The sequence below is a fragment of the Poecilia reticulata genome, linkage group LG13 (assembly GCF_000633615.1).
Source record: "Poecilia reticulata strain Guanapo linkage group LG13, Guppy_female_1.0+MT, whole genome shotgun sequence".
Lineage (NCBI taxonomy): Eukaryota > Metazoa > Chordata > Actinopteri > Cyprinodontiformes > Poeciliidae > Poecilia > Poecilia reticulata.
Genome location: NC_024343.1, coordinates 14,789,310 through 14,816,852, shown reverse-complemented (window position 1 = coordinate 14,816,852; position 27,543 = coordinate 14,789,310). Strand labels below are relative to the sequence as shown.

The window sequence follows — 27,543 nt, the reverse complement described above, 5'->3', positions numbered from 1 at the left end:
ACAACCATGCGCACACACTCACACCTAGGGAGAATTTAAGACAGACCAATTAACCTGACAGTCATGTTTTTGGACTGTGGGAGGAAACCGGAGTACCCGGAGAAATCCCACGCATGCACAGGGAGAACATGCAAACTCCATGCAGAAAGACCCGGGCTGGGAATTGAACCCAGAACCTTCTTGCTGCAAGGCAACAGCTCTACCAACTGCGCCACTGTGCAGCCCGCTTTTATAATTATACATCTTAAAAATGATCTCAAAACAACAGTATGATTGTTAATTGTAATAATTTCTGTGACAATATGTAGTCCAGCAAAATGTGTTATTGTGACAGCTCCAGTTCAGAGTTGCAGTTTTTCTGCCACAAAATAAATTTTTTACATCTCAAAACGTTCAGCTTTGGTCTCCTCTGATCAGAGCGCCTTGGTTACCGTCAGCCGAAGTCGCTCTTGTAAATTAGATTTTTAATCTCAATTAGTTTTTCTTTCTGGTTAACATAAAAGATTAAATAAAAATGAAAATCTTTCTTGGGTTCTCTACAAGATCAATTTACGTAGCGGTATCACAATAAAGGGGGTGATTACATACAGTAAACTGTGAAAAAGTTCATTATTTTATGGTTTATTTAGAGGCGTGATAGGATTAACTATGGCACAGGCTCACAAAATACACATAAATCACTGCTGGGAAAACTGCGAACTTAAATGCATAGTGACTAGGATTTACATTTGTGTGTGCATACAATGAATGGATTGATCATTTAGGGCACTAATGCACTTCACATCGGCTTTCTGCCAGGTTGTTCTCAGCACATTCCGCCGCTACAGCTACAGGACAGGAAACGGTTCTTCACAGCAGACAGGAAACTGTCCAGTAAAAGCAACGAAAAGAAAAGCAGTAGGAAACTCAGTACGGAGACGTCAGCCTTATGGTGACTGTAGGCGGACAATGAGGACGATTGGCAGGCGGTAGGGTCTGACAAAACGACTTCGCAAGGTAAGAAACACCAGCAAAGATGACACCCAGAGCAAGTCCAAAGTTCCAGAAGAGACAAGAGGTTATCTTGGGGACTTAAATGCTGTCATGAGGCCAGTCAGATGACTGCTGCACAACAGGCCCCTTCAGAGCCTCTCCGTCACACACATCTGGTGAAAAGCTCAACGGACGTACACAAAAAAAACACTCTTACTACAAAAAACACAGTCGATTAGGCTTTTCATTTAGAGGAGCGAACCAGCTAATCAGATGAAGGCAGAGCATTATTTTTAGTCTTCCTGCGGCAGGGCGTCCATGACTGAATGGTGACTTTTTTATGAATGAAGCAGACAGGAAGTGAGTGTGAAAAAAAAAATCCTCAAATATTTCATCACTTGTTATGAAAGTCAAGAGATGCATCTGGACAAAGACTCGTACCAAAAAACAAAGCTCTTGACACCAGATGAGACGCGTCTCACACGGTCACATGCTTCACACACATTTTTCATGTTAAAACTCCAGATGTTTTAAAGACAAAACGGAGGGATATTGAACCACTAAGGTCTGACAGATGAAGAGGAAGATGTTTACCACTATTATACAATTGATATTAACTTTTTTTAATCAAATACAACAAGCTGAATTTGTCAGGACACTGTTGCGGTAAACACCATTAATACATTTTTACTTGGCAAGCTATTTATGACTTCAAGATGACACACTGATTTATTGTGAGGAAATTCCTGTTTGAATGTTTATATGTGGTTTGGGACACGCTGTTCCACGATACTTATTCAGTAAAAGAAAAAAACAGCTATTTGTTGCATCTCTAATAAAAAGGTTATCCATCAGTTATAAAACCTGTAAAAGTGGCACACTGCATGCATACAACATAGTTCTGACTGTGTGGATGGCACTTTTACGAAGGAATTCAGCTTTTAAGCTTTATACCGCCCGGACTTGGAGCAATCATAGTTTTTAACTTGGACTCGGAATGTTTCTTTTTTCCAGATGCAAACAGTGAATTTTATTTTTTTTCTCTGCCAACTTCATAATTTTGACGTGAGGTTATTCCTGCATTGTGCTCTGACTTACTGGCACACCCATCGACACGCCTTTAAACTATGTGCTGTGACCCCGGTTCATCTGCAGCAGCTGGATTTCATCCAAGTATGTCGAACATCTCTTTTATGCTTCGGTTCGCCGTCATCAGGTGTGGCGCCATGGGAAAACACCCCCACAGTTTTCCAATCCCAACAATAGATGGATGCAGGTATCTACACAGCTTTCCTAGTTGCTATGCCAACCAGTAACAAATAAAACCTCCTTTCTATAACTTTTTGTTGTCTTTTAAGCTGGTGTGGTTCCTGGTTTGCAGTTTCTTTGGACCCGGTTCTGCTCATTCTGCCACCTCGTCGTTTAGTTCTTTTGAATTTTTATTCATTTGATGCCAAACTTTTTCCTGTATGAGAAATTGCTGTTTCCTGTGGGGCACTGTGTACATCAGTTCACAAACGCCTTGAGGGTATTTCACTTGTTCCTTGAAAACCGATGACATAAAGAATAATTTTGCCATCTAATTGCAGAAACATCCATTAGCAGGACGTCACAAAGATTTGCTTTGGTTTGTTTCCCACGTCATAGGAATCAACTCATCTACATCAGCGCCTCTGGCAAAGAACAACCATCCATTTTCTTATACGCTTGTCACTAGTGAGGATGTGAGGAGGGCTAGTGCCTAGCAACGCGTGAGCAGCGGGCTTACACCCTGTACAGGTGTACAACTTCAAATCAAATCTGCCAAAAATATCAAATTAAGTCATGTACCAAAATGAAAAAACTTTTTTTTTACCCACATACCTAAAATGGTTAGGTATGTGGGTATAAAGTATAAACCTGAAGTAGGTTGAGATGAAATGTCACAGATCCAACATGCAGGTGTGAATTAACTAGTTGACTTGAGAACCCATGGGTCGCATTGGTCTGGGTGTTTTAGTGTGTATGAGAGAAAATTTAAGGTTAAAGACACTGACACTTGTACTTCACTGTCCAACAAAGTACAAAGTTATGGTTTTAAATTATCTTTCAAATTCCCATGCAGTCACTTATGCTTCCAATTCCCACTTGTGTTCTTCTGATCATAAAAGCCTTTTTACAATAAAAGGTACAGTTTGGTTACTTTATTGTGTAAAAGTTTGATTTGCACAAAACCGACCTACTCGAAGAAGCTTAAACCTAGAAAAGCATCCCCATCAGCAGAAACAACGACATGCATAAATATGTGGTTATTTTTTAATTTTGCTCCTTGGACAACCACAAAATATTTCTTACCCCACAAAACACTGAACAAGCAAATTGCTCAATGTGACACAATATAAGGGGGAAAAAAAATTCATCCAAACCAAATGCAGAGATGTATGTAGTATATATACGGACGGGAGACGCTGCAGAGTAGGTGTTCGGGTAAGAAGGAGAGAAAATGTTTGGAAGCCTGACCAGGATCCGAGGGTGAAGAACAATAAGGCATGTGTTGCATATGGCGGGTGAGGCACATTCTACGTCTCTTCTATGGGTTTGTTGGAGTGTGAGAGGCAGAATTGTGCATTGTTTTCAGCTGAAGCAAATTTCTCAAATTCTTTTTAGAACAATTGTTTAAAAACAATCTGAGTTGTTTTTTTTTACAGAAACTGATGTGGATGTTACTTTGATTTAATTGCTTCTCAAGTGCTTCTCTCAATTATTCATGATTTTTGCTGCAGAGAAATTAGTAAAAGCAAATAGTTGAGTTCATTTGGAGACATCTTATAAGGTTCAAGAAAGAGGTTAGGTCTGTGGGAGTAAAGCAGCCTGGTTTGTTTTTCTTAGTCTCTTTAAAGACAGTGCAGCTGAGTTAATATTTAAAGACGTGCATCTGTTATCTAGCCTTGTTTCATAAGGCTTTGTTTGAAGACAATCCGGGTGGTACACAAATGCAAAGAGAGAGGTCCTGTCCGACAGTGTAACCATCAGAATTGTTTTCTGAGTGCCAAAGAGAAACCCAACAGATTTATTATCACAATTGGTTGACATTTGGAATGTGGATATTAATGTAGATATAAAACTTAAATAGAAATTGCTTCAAATATGAGGAACTCTGATCCAGAAAACAAAAGTAAAAAGAAAAAAGACAGAAAGAAATAAAAAAGAGTAGAAGAGAGGAAGAAGGACAAAGAGAATACAGAAAAACACCACAAGTCTGCCTTTACACCTGCAGAAAGAGAGAAAAGATTTTAACTCTGTTCAACAAAATGCCAAAGATGGTGCCGTTTTCTCTGGTTGTCCAGAGCAGAGCGGCTTGAAGAATCGCCGTCGTGACCGTGACAAGCTACTTCTTTCATTGTCGTTTCTGCTGCTGTGACTTAATATGTCTTTCTTTCTTTTAACTGCTCAAGTCAAGTCAGCTCAATCTGCTGTTTGTGTTATTCATATTTAAACTAGAAGGACAAAAAGGAGCTCCCAGCAGCTTGTGATATGTTGACACTGGAGATGTGGTGAAGAAACCTTCATTCCAGGAGGTGTGGCTCACCACAATGTGGGTCAACAAGGAGGAGCTGCAATTCCCATAGTATGTAGACAGCTGGAATTATATGGATGTGTAGGACAGCAAAAACTACCACATAAATACTAAACGTACAGCTGGAGATGCCAAGATGATGCAGAGCGCTGTGCAAAGAAAAGAATAAAAATGATTACTGTAAATCACTGAGATTGTAAAAATGAAAACCTTTCCCTTTCTGTGCAGCGAACTCTTCTGTAACTCATTATTATTATTATTATTATTATTTTGAGCCATATTTGTAACATGCAACGAAACGTTACTGTCAAACCTTTACTATTTAACGTGTGAAGCCTTAAATTTCACCAAAACCCTATTATACATTTTATCTATGTAAGGTTCTAATTTTATGCTTCCTTTCATAAATTTTGTCATGTCTTCCTTTGTTTTTGACATTTGATTGTTTTAAATGTGATATAAAATGGACAATTTCATCCGTTTGTGTAATTAGTTTTTAATTGGATTTTGCCAACAAGCCTCATATTGAGTGAGGGATTAAATCATTTCAGATGGAACTGCAAACGGGAAAGAAAATGAACAAAAAAAACTTTTAAAGCTCCAGTTAATATTCTTATCAGTGCAAAGAAAACAATGATAGCATCACTTGATGCGTTGCACAAATATAATGAGTTAGCAAAAATAAAGACTAAAGACCAAACAAGCCTTTAAAAAATTTAATATTGTGGAAAGTGTCTTTTATTCTTAATTCTGCAGGGCACAACATGAAAGCAGGAGATTAGGCAATAAAAAACGTTAGACCCATTCTCGTTAATCTGGTTCCTCAAGTAGAAATGTGAGCAGGTTCTGATTTCCAGTAACAGCTTTACACCCCTCACACAAAGAGAAAAATAGAAATCTATTTTCATTCCACGTAAACAGAAATGCATTACATTCATACCTGAGGCAGGTGTTGAGCAGAAGAAGCAGATGAAAATCAGATTATTGATATAAAAAACAAACAAAAAAAACAGCTAAGACTGTTTCAAGGTTACGAACACAAGATCAGCTGGATTCTTAAAACGCATTTGTTTTGACATCACCGCATACCATTTACCCAGGAAGAAGAACAGAAACACAAAACAAATCTAGAAATCTAATGACGGTGGCACCTTAGAGTATCTGAGCAAGATTTAAGAAAACAGCGTGACTAATTAAAACTTTTTCTAACCATGTCATAATTCCCAGAAGTTGTGCATCATAAATCACTCTTAAAAAGTACATGGCTATTCAGAATAAATTTGTCACTTCCATCCATCCATCCATTTTCTGTACACCCTTGCCCCTTAGTCACTTCCCTCGGGTATTTCAAAGCATCTTTTTTTCTTTTCTTTTATGATTTAAAAAAAAGCTACTTGTGCAATCAAATGCAAAACTAATGTAATTCTAAATAATGATGAAATACTAGAAGACTAATAATCAGTATCTTACAGCCTGTAATCTGCTTTAGCTTCGGAGTAGATGAGAAGCCACTGACCTAATTAATCCAGAGTCCAAATTTTACTGCTTTAGCAACACATATACAAACATACAACATAACTTAATATAGATGTTGCTGTGAAATGTCCAATCGCAGGAAAACTGAGAGCAGAGGGACGAAAACTATTTGTGCCATTTGTACATGATTCGATTTTCAAAAATAAGAAAATTAGATATAGCTGCTGCTGCTACTCACATGCTTCCCTCTTCTCTGTAATTGGCCTCTGCATGGAATCGCTCTTCCTACATTTTTGTTTTATTTACAAGCTCAGTTATTTCCAGGAGGAAACTCTGTGCCATGTTTTACCCACTGTACCACGAGGCCATGTTTCCACCCCAAACATTTTTGTGCTTAAATGGGATCGTATGTGATAAACCAAAAGATTGAACAAAAATTGTATTTTCACAGGTTTTTCACAGGTTTTGTATGAATTACGTTGAAATTACGTTTACATTTTATCTATGTTGAATTACGTTTACGTTGAAAACACTATAAATTTTAAAATATGTCAGTTTGTGTTTTGGCACTGCATTCTGAATGGATTAACTTTATTGTTTCAGGTCTTTATAACTGAGCATCATACCACAAATCACTTCATAGCAGGAAGCATTAATCTAGTTTATTGCAACTTATGTTTGCTTTATTTGTATTACTTACATATTTTTTTATAATCCTACACTTAAGTTTGTTATTCTATGAACAATAGAAGTCCGATTTGTTTGCCAAAAGATTTTATTTTTGCAAAACATACACTATTTTAAGAAAAGGTCCCTGACCTAAACATATGCTTTCCAACATGGGAGGTTAAGGTTCCAAGAAGAAACACTATTTCTGTTTTCAGGTCTTCCTGTTTCCTAAATGAAGCAGTGTTATGCTACACAGGAGCTGAGAGAAAAAAGAAAAAAACTTTCCATGGAATATTGGACTGTTATTTCTCCTGGACTGCAATAACAGCGATCAGCAAATCTCGCCTCAGACCGCATGCTGGTTCAGTGTTTGCTTGTAAAACAAGCCAAACTCTGAGGAGATTTCAGACATGAAGATTCAGCACAGCTATCGTTGCATGCAAATTACAAGAAACAACCTAAACAGGGAGTTACAGGGCGATAATATAAATTATGGGATTACGGTTACATGATTCAAACAGGGAGCGGCCATGAGCAGAAATCAGCCGAAGTTTTAAGGTACTAATCTTGCTGCCTTTACAATGTAGCAGCAATTTTATATACCGTATACCTCAATGGGACACAAGGTTCCAACAGTGTGAAACAGAAGTGGGAGCAAACCTTTGCAGCTTGTGCTGATTGTTTACATGTCAGCAAAGTCAATTTATTAGAAAGAAAGTACCATTTTTTTTCCCACTGCTGACACAGATCCTAACATTTTTCTTTCACCACCAAATTTTCCAGGTCAGCTTGGCTGCTATCTGCATGACCAGCTAGCTTTAAATTTGCTTGGGTGCAAACTATTGGAAATTAACACTACAGTGATGTTGCACTTTGCTTTGGGAGCAACCTACCAAATTTATAAAAAATGGATGCAAAGTAGAGATGTGCCGATCAGGGTTTTTCCTGCTGATACCGATACCGATCACCCATGAGGGCCGATCACCGATACCAATCACATAATTATTTTTTTTTTATCATAAACACTACCGGTTACATTATGTGGAAAAAGGAACCATGAATTCACCTTAATTTAGACAAMAAYTTGTTTTTAATAACTTTTTCCAAGAAGAAAACTAAACAAAACAGGCATTCTGCAAATTGTACTGCTATCGGTAAAACTATCTTTAACAGACTGATAACATATGAAGGCTCTGAAGAGGCTAAATAATGCAGAGAGCCAAAATAAAACCTCTCAACATTGCCAAAAAAATTCAAGTATAAAACTCAACATTCAAAGGCAAATACAGGATCCATTACAATAAACAATCCAGAGTTACTGAATGAAAACTTCCTGATAGCATGGCAACTAGCTGATTACTGCTAGTTGTGAGTGGCTGTTTCTGGCTGAGCGGAGTAATTATGCAGAGCAGGGAGGAGATCGATTTTTTTTTTAGAGATTATCTGTCTCATGTTAGGACAGCGAAAGATTCAACACGTATGTAAAATTTATTTTTTTAAGTTAGATACTGCAGCTTTAAACAGAGGTTCGGTGTGAGAGTCACTACCAGGTGGAGCAGAAGCGGCGCTCCGTCTGTGAAATACCACTGTAGCGCGTAGCAGCGGTTCAACAGCGAGAGCAGAACCAGCGTCTTACATTGCAGCTCGAAGACTTAAATAATTTTGCGGGTTATTTGTTTAGCTTTCTGACCGTCATGCTAATCCGGGTGAGTGTTTGTAGCTGTGCGCTGCTTTACCTGCTRTCTGATCCTCCATATGTCTTTTTTACTGCAGTGAGCCTCGATGTAGCCAAACTCCGTCAAGTATGGCATTGTTTTTATGTCATATTAGCTTCGTTGTGTTGATGCATTTTGACGTCCTTCAATTGTCCGCCGCAACACGCAAACTTCCCCATTCACTCAGTGCGTTATAGTTCCACATCGCTTAGGATTTGTTGCTGCGCGTTTGCGCAGTGTGAAGGAAAGAGGAGACCAGCTGCACAGGCAGGCTGCGAAATGAGATGCAGGTGATCAGTATCGGCAACAATAGCCAATGATCGCCAATCACCGATCATGCACTTTTTCACGAAAATCGGCCCGATTATAATCGGTGACCGATCGATCGGCACACCTCTAATGCAAAGCATAAAAAAATGAAGTCGATCTACATCTAGACATGCACAACATTCATGGAAATGCGTTCGCACTGAAATCCAGCAGTTGACCTTGCAGGAAAGCATGAATGAGAGATGGTACAAAAGGGTAACAAAGAGGGTAAAGAGAGACAGAGGGAGCTCTCTGAGAAGCCCACAGAGCCATGAGAGACAAGTCTCCATCCCTCCCACGCTCTAATGACAAACTGAAGCCAGCTGGCCGCCCAAAAAAAGCCCATTCACAAGTCTCCCCGGAAGTCTGAGCAAGGAAGGCCAGACTTTCAGAGAAAAGCAAGAAAGCGATCTTCTCTGTGAATCTGTCAAGTTTTACAAGGGCATTGTACAAGGGCAAACATGGTTTGCATCTTAAAAACAACCTGCCACACTCAACTTCACCAGCGGGGATTTTTCAGGCATCAGATTGATTTAGCTGAAACTTACGCCAAAATTATAATGCATATATTTTAATGACAGGAAGCTGCAGGTTTCACACAAAACCGATCTCCTGCCTGAGCTGGTCAGACATTCCCATGTTCTTTATACTTGCACCAAAGTCAGAAATACGAGTACCTAAGTGTATACTAATCTTTTCTTCCTGATATCTTGGCTGATTTCTTTTGATTCTTCCTTGATGACATACAAGAAAGTAATGTTTGAAGATTTGCTCTAAAAAAAACAAAAACATCTTCCTCCATTTCACTCAAATGTGAAGCTTACAAACCCATCAAATCATCTGAGCTTCACCAAACTGTTTAAAGCAATATTATTCTAACTGTATGTAAACTTGTGACTTTGGAAAAAAGCAATTACTAAATGTATATATAAAAAAAGACCGTCATGTTTTACATGTGGCTTTTAGAAAATGGTAATAAATTTTCTATTCTTAGCTGATCTAAAACATGAACTTAGTCTTACTAAATCTCAGACTTAAATATTCATCTTTTTATACAGTGAATGTTAATATGTAAGGATGAAAAACCAGATTATTGTTCACCATCATTTTGCAGTTTTGGTGTTGTATTAACTCACTATTGGGTCCAAGCAACAAGAAGGGAAGAAAGAAGGACAAATTAAAGAAGAGAAGGAGAAAAAAGATGCAAAAAAGGGATGGAATGAATGAAAGCAGAAAGTTCAGACAGAAGGATGTTCACACAAGTAAGAAAAGTAAGGAACAAAATGGGTGAGGATAAAAGGAAAGAAGGAGACGAGGCAGTAAAGCTCAGACATGAGGAAGGAAGGATAAACATTTTTGCGTGGCGATAACTGCACAGCAACAGCAAAATCAAGATCAGCATGACCTTGGATGTAGGTCACAAAACCAAGAGGTGGAAAAGTAAATTCACACAGAGTCCTCGCCTTAGGTCATTTCCAGTTATTTTTCCTCAGTGTAACCCAATTCCTCCACCAGGAGAATATCTAAAATGTCAACATGGCAGCGTGCTGAGGAGCGGCCGTGTGACAAAAACAGCTGACTTTCTAACTAAAGAATGGTTGGAGCGATGGCAAGAACTGGGTGAGGCTGGGTGGAGTTTAATGGTGTGAGGGTGTGAAAAGAGACTGAATGGGTCGAGGGGGGCGGTTGGTCACACTGCGGAGAGACTGTGTTTTTGTTCCTAGATTATCGTTTTTTTACACTGCTTCTGTCAAGTGCGGCATTATCTAATTTACACATTGGGTAATTGCACAATGTTGAAACAATTAGGGTGACCCAGTGAAAAGCATATTGCAACAGCATAAGGCATTTTATCCCAAGTTATTCCTCAATGGCTGAGAGACCTACCACGACGTGGTGGAAGAGCAGCTCCCAGGACTGACTCAGCTTCTGGTTGCCCAACATGTCAAGGAAGTCATAGATGAAGTACCCTGTTGAGACAGAGAAAGGTCAGTCAAGGTTAATGCCATCAAAGCAATTCATAAGCAAACCAAAAACCCAACAAGTTGTTTTGACACAGGCAGCTTTGAGCTAATCGAGTGCATTTGGCAGGCTGCTAGAGGGGCTGCTTTCATGACGGCAGCGATGGCAACCAGGAGGCTTCCTGGAGAGAGGCTATTCATATCCACCACCCGCTTCTCGCCACCAACTGTATCCATGGAGACAGCTTTTACGAATACCGGTGTAAAAAAAAAAAAAAAAAGAGGAATTGGCGTTAGGAGGGGCTGGGAAGAATGAAGGGACTGAAGGTTTTGATGACAGGGGAAATTTGACAATTTAAGCGTGATGTGGCCAAAAAAGATTACGAGAAAAACCCAAGACAAGACAACACAGCCACCTGATCAGAGGTCGCATGTTTCTGCTACCTTTTGACAGCAGTTAAACGGTGTCTAAGGTAAAATGTATACCGTAGTATTAAAAATGCATCCTTTTAAAACCACTAAAACGACCTTTGGCTTAAATTTCTTCCAATAAGATGCAAGATAAATATAGAAGCGTTGTAGCTTTAATAACGAGTTCTGCTTACCTGTACCATTAAATACATCTACTTCAAAGTCGTAAAAGGATTTGATTTTCCACAAAACTCCTAATTTCTTTATATTACGAACCATGAAACACTGTTTTTCCAATATGGCCTCACGCATAGCAAGCAAGAAAAAAAAACTGTGCGACAACAGCTTGAGGTAACCTTGTTTAGAAACCAACGCTGTGTTCACATTGCAGCCTGAAGTGACCCAATTCCGATTTTTTTTTTTTTTGACGTAATGCAACCTGTATCTGATTTTTTCATGGCCGTCTGAACAGCACAGGTGAGATTCTTTTCGAATGCAACCGAAATCCGATACGTATCCGATCGCATTCATCCGACCTGAACGTCACCAATACTCGACAAATGTCACTATTCTGCGTCCTGATACGAGCAAGCGGGAAGAAAAACAACAACCATGACGGACTATAATGAGGAATAAGTTGTTAATATGCTGCTCCGGTCGGAAAACAACTTCAAATGTGTAAGCTATGCTCCACTGTTAGCCTCCATGCTAACTTCTGCAAACACTGAGCACTTCTTTTTACGGCGGTTGGCAGAACACCGAGAACGCTGACGCTATTGCGCCCTCTACTGTGCATGCGGGACATTTTCAGGTCATTTGCCCGTTGCATATGTTTGGAAGTGTGAACAGTGACGGCAAAAAATAAATAAATAAAATTAGACAAAAAAAAAAAAATCGGAATTGGGTCACTTCAAGCTGCAGTGTGAACGCAACCCAAGTTAGCCAGAAGCTAAAAGAGTTACAGTGCCTTCTGGCTCAGTATCTAGAAGGTTTGGCTAATGAACAGGCTAACTTTAGCTTGTCAAACTACCAACATTACTTTTCAAAGATAGGACAGTAAATATTTTTTTACATTTACTTTGTAGCTACAACTAAATTTAAACAGTATTTATTTTTATTTGACTTCAGGAAACAGTTTTTAAGCCCCTGCACTGATTTTGAATTTCATCATGGAATTTAACACTTGGAGTTTAATTTGGAATAAAAACTTGTTCCTAAAAATATCCACAGCTAACAATGACTCAAAGTCAGAAATATTACAATATAAAAGAAAACTGATTAAATGAAGTCGTATTATTTTTGTTCATGATCGTCGTACTGAGCTGTCATGAGTCTTTCACTTAAAAAAAAAAAAAAAGAGTCATACCTGACCTATATGTAAACAGAGCATGCAGGTGTGGCTACATACAAGTGAGATAGAAAAATAGACATCAATTTTGTCTTCTCAAAGGTGGAAAATTATTTTTGTGCAACCTGGGATTGAAGCCAATCTAAAGCCTACTCTGTATAGGGCAACCCTGCATGGAGCAGATAAGGTGGAGAAAAATAGATAAATGAAGCAGCTTTTTTTCTTTTCAGGAGACTTGCGATTTCTAAAGTGGTCAGCATATTTACACAAGCACCATGTGCACATGATCTGGGTTTTTCTTCCTTAAACAGGTTAGTCAAAACCACATGGGTTCAGGCAGATAAATGACTCGTATGATGACTGCTGGAATGACGGGGAAATCCGATTAGGACATCAGCCTCTAACCAACTGTACAGTGCAACCAAAGTTTTTCAATTTCTCCAAGTATGAATAAAGTTTCCTTTTTACTGCATCACATGTACTTTAGCTTAGGCCATTTATAAAATTACATCCATGCGCACCATGTGATTCTGATGGTATAAATTTTGCACAGTCTCCAGGTTGTAATGCGTTAAGTTTGGCTCGTTTTTCTCCCAAGTCACTGCCATATAAACACAGAAATAAACAAAACAAAAAAGAAAGAGAAAATCAGCCTGCTTGGACAAATCAGGCACCATTTCTTACCAGTTTGATATCAATAATTTTACATAATTCAATAACCTAGTCAATGTATACTGATTCCAATTAATATCTACCAGCTTCAGGTTGCTTATTATCAATTGAAAAGAAATGTGGCAATGTGTCTCAAATAAATATAATCTACAAAGACATAGTTGCCAAGTTATTTTGCTTTGATATGAGGTTCTCATATTTCATGAGGATCGATCAATAAAAAGCGGGATTAGGATCACAATAAAAATGAGCGCCAAGATAAAAGTTTCAAAGGAAAAAAAACAGTTAAATAAGACAGATTAGAATTTTGTTATTATTTAGCTACATAAATAAAAAATGAATAATTGATTACTTTTCTTATTTGTTAAATATTAATTTATTAATGGGAGGTAATAAATTCATATTATTGATTTATCTGTGATATGATTTAATTTATTGGTGTTATTTATAGCTTATCAATAAATTCATAAATGACTAAAAGAGATGATTGATGGATCCTGATCAATGATGGATGGAGAATAAAAATCAAACCATCTATAGATACTTTTCTGACACAGAGGCAGCTCTGTAACTTTTTGAAGAAAAAAAATCAATGTTTTACTAAAATTTTAAGAAGAAATTCGAGGCAAAGTCTGTTGCTAATTGTAGTTTTTAAAGAGAAGCTGGAATCAGACAAACAAGAATCAGCAGGTCAGAGATTCAAGGAATATTGTTGATCGGTAACCAGCCAGAAAATCTCTTGACCTCTGCCCTTCCACTTCTTACACATATTGAAAAATCAACAACGGTTGGGACATTTTGTCCTAAGTACTGGGCAAAGTCTATGCTCTCCAAAAGGAGAAGTCTTTATTTTTGTGACTCAGAAGTTTTCCGCTTGATGAAAACATTTAAGCAAATATGTAAAAAGTAAAAAAAAAACAACAATAGAGGTTTCAGGATCATGCCACTTTTCTGATGGGAAGAGTCAATAGAAGCACTTGTGCACAGCAGCTAGTGAGTGGCAGCTCTATTCTGTTACCACTGATCTCTGATGCAGACAGCCTGCGTTGTTGGACTGGCTTTTTGTATGCCGACGCAATCACTGGCACGGTGACATCACGAGTGTAAGTGTTTACGCCTGTTGCCTGGGACGGATCATAATGGCCGCTACTGAGCTTCACATACCAACACAACATCACTGCTGCTTGTTGCTCCTGCTTCCAGCACGCAGGGCTGGGCGTCCTAAAGGAACGTCAAGCATCCGGAGAATCTCAAACAGCACTTTATGTATAAGATGAATCCTCCAAAAAATTGTTTATTTAACAGAGGAGAAAAAAATATTTGCTCTTAGATGGTCATAAGTAATACTGAGAGAAAGGGGGAAAAAAACAGGGCAAGTTGATATTTTAGGAACTAGGGGGACATGCGCTCCTAGGTTTGAGGAATTTTAATAAACTTAGGCAAAATTTAATTTCATGAAAGTTCGAGAACAGATTGTAATGTACACTATCGAAAACAAACAGGGAAGTTTAAAAAAAGAAAATTGGCTGGAAGGAGTTATCAAAAAGAAAATCTGCATGATTACCATCGATACGCTGAGTTTTCTTTTGAAGACTGCTCACTAAAGGTCCTAGACGGACTGCAAAGGTATTTACACTTAGAGATTCCTCATTACAGAAGCATAGTTTAGTTAGAAGTTGCTTTATATGCTTTCATAATGCATCAAACACGATGATTTTCTTACAGTGTGCAGCACCGTGCAAACACATTTTCCCCTTGAAACACAAACCTTAATGTTTGTTAAATGGGATTTCATGTAGTAGACCAACACAAAGTAGGAAAACAGAAGTGCTTTTTGCTGTATCCCCACAGCATGATGGTGCCACCACTATGTTTTGCTGTGGAAATGGTTTGTTTAAAGTGATATACAGTGTTTGGTTTAATTTTGAAGCTATGCCAAAAAGTTGTTTTTCCCTCATCTGACAAAAGGCATTCTCTTTCAATGGATGATACATTTAGCCTCGTCTTTCTGTGTTTCACCCGTGTCTCTCTCCTGGTAGACAAAACTTTAGCTGGGACTAACTGCATGAACTCTTCATCCTACAACACCTGAAAACTGGCTTGTAAAGGAGCTACCACTGACATCAACTCTTTACTTTTGTTTAATTACAAAGAAAATTCTTCTAGATCAGCACATATGTGTTTCTTACTGTGTGTGTGTGTGTGTCTATTTGTGAGGTTTCTTTTTGTAAACTGGGGGTTTCCTCTCCACTGTCGACACAAACATGATCGGTATGAAGGATTGCTGCAAAGTCAACCGCAATATGCAAGCCACAGTCCACTGTCAACACAAGCTTCTCCAGAAGGAGTGAATGTTGTAAAGTCCATCATTCGAACCAGTGGTTTCCTTAGATTTTCCATTTTAAAATAATAAACTGAACTTGCCATCAAAGAATACATGTAATCTTCTTGCAGTCAATCTTTGTGATTGGATTGAATTGATTTCTTTTTGTAACGTGCCTTGAGATGATGTTTGTTATGAAATGGCACTAAATAAATACACTGAATTATTTTCACTTTAAAAAAAAGAAAAAAAACCAGGGTCGGAAAACCACGTATGATTGTCCTTCCACTTCACATTTATGTTCTACTTCATGTTGGAGTGACATTCAACTGAAGTTTATGACAGAGAAAAATGTAGAAAAGTCCCGGTGGGTGTAAATATTTTTACAAGGTGCTGCACATTGGAGCAGAAGCCTTTATTAATTCTCTCTGTGTGATGACGCCCTCCACTGCCTATTTGTACCCTCAAGGTACAAATCGACGGTTATCAGGGCTGTGCAGTGCCAACACATTCACATTTGAATAAAACCATCAGCTGGTCGCTGTGCTCATACTCTGCAGAGAGCATTGAATGTGTTCACCTTGACGTCTAACACCAAAATAACCGCCTTGTTTTGGCGCAATGAACTGATGCAGTCAGTACTGATTGAATAAATTCAGTGCATCTGATGCAAATGTTATATTTATGACTAAGCAGTAACCAGCATGTGACTGTTGGTTATTTTTACTTTTGGCATATATTTCTTTAGTCAAAGGCTGGTGGCAATAAAAGCACCAACATCTCTCATAGACTAGTACTGATTTAAGATATTCGTTGAGTGGAAATATTCTTTGTTTTCCATTTTAAACAGTGGTACTTTTATCAGCATTTTTACAAACAGCTTCTTGAGTCACACTTGAGTTATAATATTACTTTCGATTGCCCTCTTGACTTTCCACAGTTCTTGGGCAATCCTTGGTATGTCTTTTAAAAGTTTATCTTTCAAGACTGGCTGCTTTTCAACTCCTCACCCACTTCTTTTATCTAACCATCTTCAGAAGCAATACTTTTCAGAAGAATGGCTTCTGAAGATGGCTAGATCTTCAATGAATCACTTACCTCAGGCATCAAAAAGACACTTCTGTTGGATTACAAGCAATCCATCTCTTCATCAACCTCTCAGAAAGACAAATGTGTAACAGCTGTACCATCTGGCCCTGAGGAGTTCAGGTGTAGCAGCATGGCAGAGGCGGATATTGTCATATTTACACAAGCAACTCTTTCTTAAAAAGTTTTAGGGGTAGTTTCGCTATAGCATACTTTTGAGTTTTACTTGTGTAATATTTCTGTCTACACTAACCATGGAAAGTAACTTTTAATTACATTTGTTCTCGAATGAAGATCAAGCTTGCTTTACCCCAAAATGCACCAGACACACCCCTATAATTTATGTTAAAGTGATACGTCTTCATCATTTAAAGCTATTGCCCTTCTGCTGTGCCTAATGTGCCATTTGGAGGTCAAGTGTATAACCATTTATGATTTATTTATTTTATTACTAGAGGTACCTTAGCTTCTCTTAACACATGTTCATTGGTTTAATTAGATACAAGTTGAAAGAATGGATTTGGAAACCATTTCTTCTGCCTGATTGTGTTATTATGAAATTATTTTATGCATTTGAGCTTTTTTTTTTTTACTAGTCGCATTTGAATTTTGTTTTACTTTTACTTGAGTTAAAATATGTTAAAATAGTGCAACTTTTGAGTGCTCTCCCCCACCTTACTTTAGAATGGGAGCAGGGTAAACACACCCTCCCGCCATAACTGTATTTAATCACATTTAAGAAGCTACTCACCGATAGAAAGGGACACCAAAGAATGTGAAAACACAGAGTGAGTTTCTATCAGATCCTCAGCCATCTGTGGATGTCGGAAAAAGCTGAAACGACAAACAAAGGTTCCAATAAGCGCAATTTAAAGCTGAAACTGAGAGAACTCGGGGAATCCAAATATTTCTGTGCCATGCATGTGTAAAATTCCTTCTGCACCACGTCAGTCTCTTTAAGTGGAATATCTGGAGCCGCAAATGCGATTTAGCGACAACATGCATGGCAGAGATGCTAAACTATTGCGAGTTTTAAACGCTACTTGAAAAGCTTACCAAAGCACAGCCCAGATAGCCGTGATACAGCTGTGCACGAAGGATGTGGAGATATTTCTCCATTTCCATAAATTCCTGCTGGCTGACTCCGGGATGTGAAGCCTGCCGATCCCTGCGTTCACCAGCTTGAACATGGCCACCGAGCTCCCGGTGGTTAAAATCACAGAGCTGAGCTCCATGGCTGAGATGCCTGTAGATGTTGCGTGGGTGATGATTCAACAGGCCACGGAAAGTCCACGGTGAGTGAGAGCGGCGTGAAGGCGGCGGGAGCCAACCAGAGATCCACCAGAGGCCAGACAGACGGACGACACAGAGAGATAATTGGAGACCCGGAGCCGAGGAGATCACGTTAACATGCCGCTTGTTGCCTGGCATTCACTGGTCACTGGGAATATTGGGTGGAGGGTTGAAGAAATCACACGATTACCGTGAAAAGAGAAAACGTGGAGGAGTGGGTGACATAAAATGTTCCCCCGCTGATGGCAGGCTGGTGTTCCTCTGAAGAAGCGCTCCCTGCTCACAGGTAGAACCGGTGGATGTAGGTGTGAAGCCGTGTTGACAGTTGTGAAACCGCCCTTGTGTAAAACCTCTCCTCTTTTCAGCTTGTGTAACTTTTTGACATCAACAGAAACCAAGCAGCGGCCACGTCCCGCCCTACTATAAAGGGGCGTGGCTTCGGGCGCGTTTCACAAGTTGTGTTGCGTTCACTTACAGTGGGAAACAGCAAACATCAATTACACAAGCTTTGACAAGCAAGACATTTTTAGTTTCACCAAACCCTGCAGTTGACAGGTACGCTGTAGTTTTTCAAGTCGGCAAAATTATTGTTTACAGTAAGAAAAATAATGTGATACTCTTCTTCCAGCCTTCAATGGCTGTTCTTTTCCTTATTTTCTTTGGTCACCAAGCCGTGCTGTGTAGTGTCAGAGAATGTGATAGGCTGATGTTGATCTATGGAAAAGATTTGTATTTGGTACAAAGATTTGTATTTGTGCTTTTAATTCATTAAAACAAACAAACCAAACAAACAAACAGAACTATCCTACCAAATTATGCTTTTAGAAATCTGTTATTAGTGTACAAAAATGCACTTATTCACAAATAGTAAGGGGGGGGGGGGTCATAAATCGTGTAATATGGCGTTCAAGATAAAAACAAAAGCATCTCTTCTTGTCAAAGTAGATAACTGAGATGTTATTTAAAGCACAGTTCATGAGTTATGATTTTTTTCCCCTTACTATTTGTGAATAAGTGCATTTTGTACACTAATAACAGATTTCTAAAAGCATAATTTGGTTGGATAGCTTTGTTTGTTTTGTGTGTTTGTTTTAATGAATTAAAAGCACAATTTATATGTATATGTATAATATATGTATAAATATGTGTCATACTTTCTGCTTTGGTTACATGACAACATTTGTCCTTGAACTGTGAGAAAATGTGTCCACATTGCCTCTTATCTAATATCATCTTTATCAGCTAAAATGGCTTTATACATAACATGTAACCTACATGAAAGACAGGCCTGTTACCTAATATCTTTCTACTTCTAATACTGTTCATTAAAATAATTAAATAGCAAAGTGATTAGAAGTTGATGGGATTTATTTTGGTTTGTTACATTTTTCCAAGACACAACGTTTGCTGTTTATATTTGTAGATTATGGTTACACTACCCATTTAATAACCATTTGAATACATGTTGCATTTCGAAGCATGGCTCTTTAGTGAAGTCTTTAGAATATTATATAATCAGCACCTTAGGCCAGTAAATCGTGCAACATAACTAATGTTTTTAAGCCAACCAATAATATTTTTTTCATTAATTCACAGACACAATATATTTTATATTTTATATATTTATGAGCTGTCCGTAATTTCAAATGATCAAAATCATCAGGTCTGAGGCTATTTAGAAACTATCAACATAACCAAACAAAATCAAATTAAAAGGGAAGCAAATGAAAGGGTGCAATGATGAAGTTGTTACAATAAATATAAAAAAGTAACATACCAAAATCTGACATGATCCATCAATAACTAAACATTTAAAAATAATTTTATGAAACTCTAAACGAGTAATAATAATAATAATAATAATAATAATCATAATCATAATAATAATAATTTAATAAAGAGTTGGTTTATCATATCACGAAGAATCAGAAAACGTTAGGAAAGACTTTCTACTAGAAGGCGTAATTTACATGCAGCTCTTAAACGCAACCAACCTCGTGTGTTCAGGCTCAGTGGAGTTATGTGAAAAATAGGCATTTATGTGTGACCATAACCACCCAGGACGAACACTGCTGTGTTTTATGGCCACAGGTCATTATATACCTGGACTGATTGACTGAAGGCTGACCCTCTGAGATGTTTCACTGCGTCTTCCTTCGGTGCCCTTTTCATTCAATACAACGCCTTCCAACGGACATGAATGATAGCTGTAGTTTTTGGAGATATTGCGCCATCTTTTGGCCAAGAAAAGCGAAGCATTGCAACAGGTTAGATTTTTGTATGTCATCTTTTGAAGTAGCCATAATTTCATTATTATTATTATTATTATTATTATTATTATTATTATTATTATTATTATTATTATTATTATTATTATGTAATCGTCCATATTTGCGACTGATTTAAAATATGTAGGTGCTTCATATTGTCTTAATATTGTCAGAAATGTGGTCGCACAGTGTTAGCGCATGCGTGTTAGACAATACAACATAGCGTCATTCCCTCCTGTGTTTGTCTGCTCCATATCAAAGCCGTCGTACGATCATAGGAAAAGAGCGTTTATATCGGTGAGGGAGGTGTTACTAAGAGAGTGACATCCAAGTTTAAATGATTATTGATAAGACAACAGAAATGTCATCTACTGTAAAAGAAACGTTTGTGTAGTGACTTTTTAAAATAGACCCCTTCTGATCTTAAACCAAAAAAAGGAATAAAGTCCTCTTTGATTGGGTGAAAGTTAGTTTGATTGTGAAACATTTCATAAACCATTTCAAGTTTGTACTCCAAGTATTCATCTCCAACCAGTCAGATGCGTGTTATTAATTCTGACGTTTTAAAGTTGACGTCGGAACGACTAAGCCTTTGCCAGGGAAACGTCTCCTAGAGACACTGTTCAAACATTGTCTCCTCCGACGCCATTTTCGCCGACGCTTGAATGGCGCGGAGTCCGTGCTGTTGCGAGAGGAACTCAAGGGCTTGTTTCTGCTGAGCGTCATGTGGGCTGGTTTCTCAAAAAAGGTTACATAGGCGGGCAGGAAACCAGTTTGTAGGAGCGGCTACTTCAGTTCTGACCGCTGTGTGGCGAAACTACTCAGGTGAGCATAGTCCTACCTAATGCAGGTAAATGTCTGCGACAGCTGTAGCACTGTTTGTCCTAATTTATGCACGGAATATCATGCAAGTTCTCATTTTTGGTAATTGCTGGGAAACAGTCTTTAGTAATAATTTTGAGCCAAATTGTCAAGCCTAGTGAAGAATATTTGTTGCAGCTTACACTCAGATTACAGGTATTAACATTGATTTACAGTTAGTATTATAGGTTTTATCAACTGCTCAAGAGTGTGCGTTTGATTTTCTTCTTGTTACTTATCCATAATTAAAATGCTGAATTGTCGTCTATGGTAGTTCTCAAATTACATAGTGACGACATATACTTGTCGTCGCTATGTTAAAATAAGTTTGAGATGCTACAAATGAAATGGGTTGAACCACGTAAATGTACAGCAGATATAATACAAAACATGGAATAAACCTATCATCAGAAGTAGCATATTTTATTTGTTATTTTGAAGAACATAAAGTAGACATTGCTGTACAGTTGTAAGCATGAACTAATTGAAACAAACGTTTTTTGTTTGCTGCATGATCCCTACAAGTGTGTATAAGGGTCCTCCATAAATCATCTGTATCGCTGCTGCAACAGTAGGAGCGTTTGCTTAATAATTTGCCTGACCGAGCGTGTTCCATCCAGACTGTGTGTGTATAAGAGTCATTAATAATCATGTGCAACTGCTGTAACAATGGCCGTGTTTGGATGTCGACATGTAGGAGTAGATATGAACCAAGGAGTGGGGCAAAGTGAAAGGCAGGAGGAGCTGACCATACTGGTTTGTCAGGAGTCTGATCTGCATGATGGACAGTGAGTAACAACTTGCCATTCACTGAAAGATAAAGATCAGATTTTAGATCTTATTATGTATTTCAATGACAAAAAAATTGTCTCAACTGTCCTTTTTTTTTTTGTATATTTTGTGTTTTTGCAGGATGAAGGCGGTAACTGTGGAGGACCAGAAGGTGCTGTTGGTCCGTACCAAGGGTCAGTACAGCGCAGTTGGAGGCAGGTGTACCCACTACAATGCCCCGCTTATTATGGGTAAATCAGTTTATTTCTACATTATTGTTAGTATTTTCCTGCGACAGACTGGCGACCTATCCAGTGTGACCCCGCCTCTCGCCCGGAACGTTAGCTGAAGATGGGCACCAGCAACCCTCCCGGGTTGCCTAAGGGACAAGGGTGTCAAGAAAATGGATGGATGGATGGATGGATGGATGTTAGTATTTTCAATCTGCACAAAATGTGACCAAATTGTGATTATTATCCTTCCAGGAACACTGGTTGGAGACAGAGTGAGGTGTCCTATTCATGGAGCCTGCTTCAATGTGAAAACAGGAGACATCGAGGACTATCCAGGCCTGGACTGTCTGCCAACATACAAGGTAGAACAATATTAAAACAACATTTAATTGCAAAATGAATCCCCTTTAAAAAAAAGTGTGTGTTAAGTAAGAGTCAGTTTTTTTTTTTTAATTAAAAATTTTCTAGGGCTTGCTGGAGTCTCAAAAGCCTCAATAATGACTTTATCATTTTCAGAAAGATGGATTTCAGTTAAGTTGTTTCTCACCTGTTCTTGAATTTCTTTAGATCAGGACATGTTTTTTTTTAGATTATTTAGCCTGCTATATTGTCAGACAGGTTCTATTTAAGCGTTTTGTTTAATCTATAAACAGTTATCAGACCAGGGCGGGGCTAGTAAAATTGAATAAGCAAAAAAAAAAAAAAAAAAAGCTCTAACAGACATTTCTCTTACACATAACGGCAGGTTGGTATGGACATAGTTTTTCTCTTGATAAATAAAACCATCATTTGAAAACTGTTTTCATAATTCTCGATTTTATCTGTCACTGATATTAAAATGAGTTTGACCGTTGCAAACAACTGAGTGTGACAGGAGAATGATAAAAGGAAAAAATTGTTCATGGCATTTTTGAATTAAAAGTACAGATAATATTAAAGTAAAACATGCTGTCTGATGTTTCACTCAGAAGTAGGAAATTTTAAGTGTCCGTTTACATAGAAATGTGCGGATAGTTCATGCTGCTTCCCATCACACTAAAAATAGTTCCTCAATTGAGAGTGTCCTGTGGTAAACATGGTATTTTAAAACATGAATTGGCTCTTTCATTCAAATTATTTGTTTATGTTAATTTGACAGGTGAAGGTCCAAGATGGCAATGTTTATGTTTCTGTTGACAAAAAGGTAAGCCACATAAGTGACAGGGATCTCAAATGTATACAGTGTCCTTTTATTTAGTGCTGGATCATTTATAATTTGTTGCCCTCAGTCTTTGAAGTTGACTAAGAGGATGAAGGAGATGTGCACTGTTAAGCCCGACGTCAAACACACCATTCTGCTTGTGGGAGGAGGTAAGTTTGGTCAGCTGTTCCTAAATTAGCAACCAATATGCAAACAGTCGTAAAAGTTTGGAACATGTCAAATCTCGAGCACAAATCTGATATATTTCAGGCCCTGCCTCGCTGGTTTGTGCCGAGACTCTTCGTCAGAACTGCTACCAGGGTCGCATCATCATTGTTACCAAAGATAGCCTCCCTCCGTTTGACAAACCCAAGCTAAGCAAAGTGAGAAACTTCATCCGAAAACTCCACTGTCACTTTAAGAAAAAATGCATTTTCTATTTGTTTTCGTTGTCTTCAAGGCTATGGATGTGGAGAGCAGCAGCATCCTCCTGCGGCAGCATGACTTTTATCAACAACACGGGATAGAAATGTGGACGGGGAAAGAGGTGAGAGCCAGAACCGACCAGCTACAAATGCATGTGACTTGCTGCCATGTTAGATTGAGCCGTTTCTACTCGCTCTGTGTCGCAGGTGGTCTCTGTGAACTCGGCCGATAAAGTTGTGAAAATGAGCGACGGCACCTCGCAGCATTATGATCAGCTCCTCATCTCAACCGGCTGCAGGTGAGTCTCGGCATCCTGAAAGCAAATTCTTGGTGCTCTAAAAAAAATTAAATGAAATAAAATAAACATGAATTAGAATATTTTTAATGTCTGCAGAGCGTGCCCTCTCCAGTGTCCTGGATCAGACTTGAAGGGGGTACATCTGCTGCAGACTTATGCAGACGCCAAAGAGATTCACGCTTCATCTCTCGGCAAGAGAGTTGTTGTAATCGGAGCATCCTTCATAGGTTATTATTGAGACTTTAACCACTAGTTTATTCGGTTATGATGACAACTTTTCTCATATATAAGCAGGTGTTCTACACAGTAAATATGCAGACGACTGGATTGTTTTTCATTTGTAAAACAGGCATGGAGGCAGCTTCCTACCTGTCGGACAAAGCTGCCAGCGTGGTTCTGGTGGGTCCCACCAAGTATCCCTTTCAGAAGTCTCTGGGGCCGGAGATTGGCAAGATGACCATGCAGGTGAAGTGGAGCTGAAAACTAATTTTAACTGCTAAATGCTTTTTTTATTTCTTTTTTTACATTTTTATTCATCTCATCAGCTTTGCTTATTTTTGTTGTTTTCTTACTGTAAGATGTTGGAGGAAAAAAAAGTAAAGTTCGTCATGGACAACAAAGTGACAGAGATCAGAGGAGAGAATGGAAAGGTAACTCAGTTTTTATTGTTTAGCTCTAAACACTCCTGTGGATTTTTTTTTTACACTTATTGGTTTCCCATGACAAAGATTTGTAAATATGTTTGAAATAAATTCTTTTAATTTGGGGGCATTCATTCAGGACATTTCAACAGTGATAAGAAAGGTACACCTTGAACTATGACAAACAGAATTTAATCATCACTAGTGCAGAATAAATTAAGTCCAAGTCCAGCTGCCTGTTACGATTCAACCAACCCAAATGTAACATCAGTATTTCTAATGACAGACCAGGAGTCTGTTCCCTGACTTTCTTATTAATTACCCTTTTTACGATGCATTCAAGTAAAACTGGTAACTAAGGCTCCACTGACTACTTTGTGAAATTCTGATAAAATCTAACTAACTTTGTTTGATCACTGCTGAAAAGCACACACTCAAACACATATCTTTTTTTCTATTTCTACGATTGATATTTAGCAAAAATGTACAGAAGTGTGACTTTAAAACCAAGATATGTACAGAACCATCATTTTTATGTACCTTTTCACCCCTATGTTGTTCATTTCTTCAGTAGAGATTATGTCTCAGTAGAAACGGAAAGAACTATGCTAAATTCTTGCATAACCTCTGAAATGAAATCGATTGCATGTTTTGTTGTCCATTGCCTTTTTTAGGTGAAGGAGGTGGTGCTGGGTGATGGTTCAGTCCTGGAAGCTGATGTGGTAGTTGCAGGAATTGGTAATTATTTTTGTTTTATTGCGTAACCTTGTGATAATTAATGTATTTATTTAAAAAGGGAAGAGCAATGAATTTAATTATTAACCTCTTTTATTTTATGTTCCAGGTGCAATTCCCAATTCAGACTTTCTGACAGGAAGTAATGTGGCAGTGGATTCAAGAAAGGCAGTTATTGTTGACAAGGTGACATTCAAAATACTGGAGAGCATCGGGCAAACTGAGATCTTTGTGATGGAAATTATAATTTTTTTAAATCAAGAACGTTTTTTTTTTTTTTTTTAATATACACTGAAAAACAGAAACTTTCCTAAATCTAGTCCCAAAAAAGAGATCCTCACAGCCTACTTATAGAAGAACCCTTGCGTGATTTGGTTTAACGTAAACATTATTTTCCAGCTGGCACTTAAAGTTGTTGAGCCAGATTTGTCTTTGTGTTGCAATGGTTAAGGCAAACAGACAAACTAACCAAGGCATCACTTACATGAACAAAAGCATTATAAAAGTAAGGAAAATTAGAAAAATATGTTTAAAAATTACTTTCTGTTTTCTGGTACATTGCCATAGAGTTAAATGTTGATTATCTATGGAACAGATCAAATTATAATGCGGAAGGTCTTAGTTGACAGCATCCATTAATAATTTGTTTACATTAAAGCAGTTCAGTTTTTATTTTTGATTTTCAGAGGTTATTTGTCTCTGGTGAAGGCGACACATTGGACTCATTATCTGCTCCATCTATCCTCTTAGTTCATGAGGACCAATGTAGCAGATATCTTCAGTGCTGGAGACGTCGTCTCCTTCCCTCTGACTATTCGTGGGAACCAGCGGGTCAATATCGGTCATTGGCAGATGTCCCACGCTCACGGTTAGACGCTTTTCTATATATAAGATCTTTTCCTTTCCTTCATATTTTTAAGCTATGTTTTTATTCCACATGTCTTTACTTTGTCTTGAACTTTAAATTTGTTTCTACCACCAGGAAGAGTTGCAGCTCTGAACATGCTGAACAAACCAACAACAATTGAGTCTGTTCCTTTTTTCTGGTCTGCTTTGGCTGGAAAGAGCATCAGATACGCAGGTAGAGTATTTAATACGAAGTCTCCAAAACCTTTTTTAGTTCACAATAAGCTGAATTTAATCGCCATTTCACTTTTATTTGCTCTTTTCAGGTTATGGTGAGGGCTACACAGAAATCATAATTAAAGGCAAACTGGAAGAACGGAAATTTGTGGCCTTATACATAAAGTGAGCAGTTGTGGAGTGACTCTTTGTGCAGTTGGGGATAAATCTGTTCTGGTCCTGTTGACGTTTCTCCTGTTTGCGTATCTGACAGGGACGAGGTGGTGGTTGCTGCTGCCAGCATGGCGTTTGAGCCCGCCGTGTCTCGTGTTGCAGACCTGCTGGATCAAGGCAAAGCCATAACAAAGACTCAGGCTCAGTGAGTCACAGTTTGCATCTGTACAAACTAAAATGCACGCTACGCAGTAGATATGGAGCTCTCCTCAAAATATGTTGAAAGCTTTGAAAATAAAATATATTATTGCAGAGGTAGAATTTTAGATGGGAAAAATTAGGAACAACTCCAACTTTTTTTAAAATAGCTATTCAGATAATATTCAGATGAAATAGTTTCTGACTAAGTCAGTAATGGCACAGTTAGCAGGGAGTCTTGACTAGTCATGTGTAAAGTAATGACAACCAAAGCAGGTATTTTTGACTAGATGATTTGTTTGAGAAAACAAAGGGAATATTTAACTTTAAAAGACAAGAAGACAGGTTAAATTTATTTAGGATGTTGTTAAATCTTAATGGTAACGACAGACTATTTTTGACATGTTTAAATAGCTTAAAGCCTGCATGGAAATGAAATTGATATTCAGGTTATTGACATTAATGTTCTGTGTAATAACTATTTTGCTGATGTTTGCAGGTCTGAAGACCTGAGCTGGCTGGGGATATAACGGGTTGTCATCAGGAGCAATCGATGATGTTATCTCCATCTCTTTTTCTTCTGTCTTTCTCTGCAGTGCCTAGATTGATCTGTCCATTTACAGCCAGAGGCGTGGCAGTAAACTAATCAAATTGTTGTTCTTTTCTAATTAAGCCATGCTGTTGCCATAGCAGCAGCTAACCCTTTAGTGTTTGTTGATCATGCAGTCTGAAGGATTTAATTTACCTGTAATCATAATAGAATAGAGTTTATTGATTCCCCAAGGCAATTTTTTTTTTAAATATATATACATTCAGGGAGGGACCTCTTTTTAACAGTAGATCCTACTTGGAAAAAAGTGCCTGCATTCATCTAATGTTGGCAGAAAAAGTTTCAATTTTTTT

At 38.1% G+C, this 27,543-nt stretch overlaps 2 protein-coding genes across 2 annotated transcripts in view; one reads left to right on the top strand and one right to left on the bottom strand.

Annotated features, from left to right (window-relative positions):
* The window catches only part of tlcd2 (TLC domain containing 2), a 35,797-nt gene extending 17,284 nt beyond the window's left edge, over positions 1–18,513 (bottom strand). The window contains exons 1-3 of the mRNA XM_008425609.2: positions 17,555–18,513; positions 17,250–17,332; positions 10,585–10,667 (exon numbers count right to left, since the gene is read on the bottom strand). Of these exons, the coding sequence (XP_008423831.1) occupies positions 10,585–10,667; positions 17,250–17,332; positions 17,555–17,733 (345 nt within the window). The 5' untranslated portion in view covers positions 17,734–18,513. The remainder of the gene's footprint in view (positions 1–10,584; positions 10,668–17,249; positions 17,333–17,554) is intronic.
* A 1,686-nt stretch (positions 18,514–20,199) lies between these two features.
* On the top strand, positions 20,200–27,347 carry aifm4 (apoptosis inducing factor mitochondria associated 4). Its single transcript, XM_008425607.2, has 19 exons — positions 20,200–20,886; positions 21,620–21,710; positions 21,835–21,944; positions 22,179–22,288; positions 23,065–23,109; positions 23,195–23,276; positions 23,377–23,489; positions 23,567–23,653; positions 23,739–23,830; positions 23,927–24,057; positions 24,180–24,295; positions 24,409–24,480; positions 25,146–25,209; positions 25,316–25,392; positions 25,957–26,074; positions 26,189–26,287; positions 26,379–26,454; positions 26,543–26,647; positions 27,140–27,347. The coding sequence occupies exons 2-19, from the start codon at positions 21,628–21,630 to the stop codon at positions 27,168–27,170; spliced, it is 1,611 nt and encodes a 536-aa protein (XP_008423829.1). The 5' UTR covers positions 20,200–20,886; positions 21,620–21,627; the 3' UTR covers positions 27,171–27,347.
* The last annotated feature ends 196 nt before the right edge of the window (positions 27,348–27,543 follow it).

Bases quoted from the DNA above. Each gene is read 5' to 3' on its own strand.
- aifm4 (XM_008425607.2), top strand. From the start codon at position 21,628: ATGAACCAAGGAGTGGGGCAAAGTGAAAGGCAGGAGGAGCTGACCATA. The intron at 21,945-22,178 runs GTAAATCAGTTT...TTATCCTTCCAG, and splicing joins CAATGCCCCGCTTATTATGG to GAACACTGGTTGGAGACAGA. The intron at 25,393-25,956 runs GTGACATTCAAA...CTATCCTCTTAG, and splicing joins AGGCAGTTATTGTTGACAAG to TTCATGAGGACCAATGTAGC.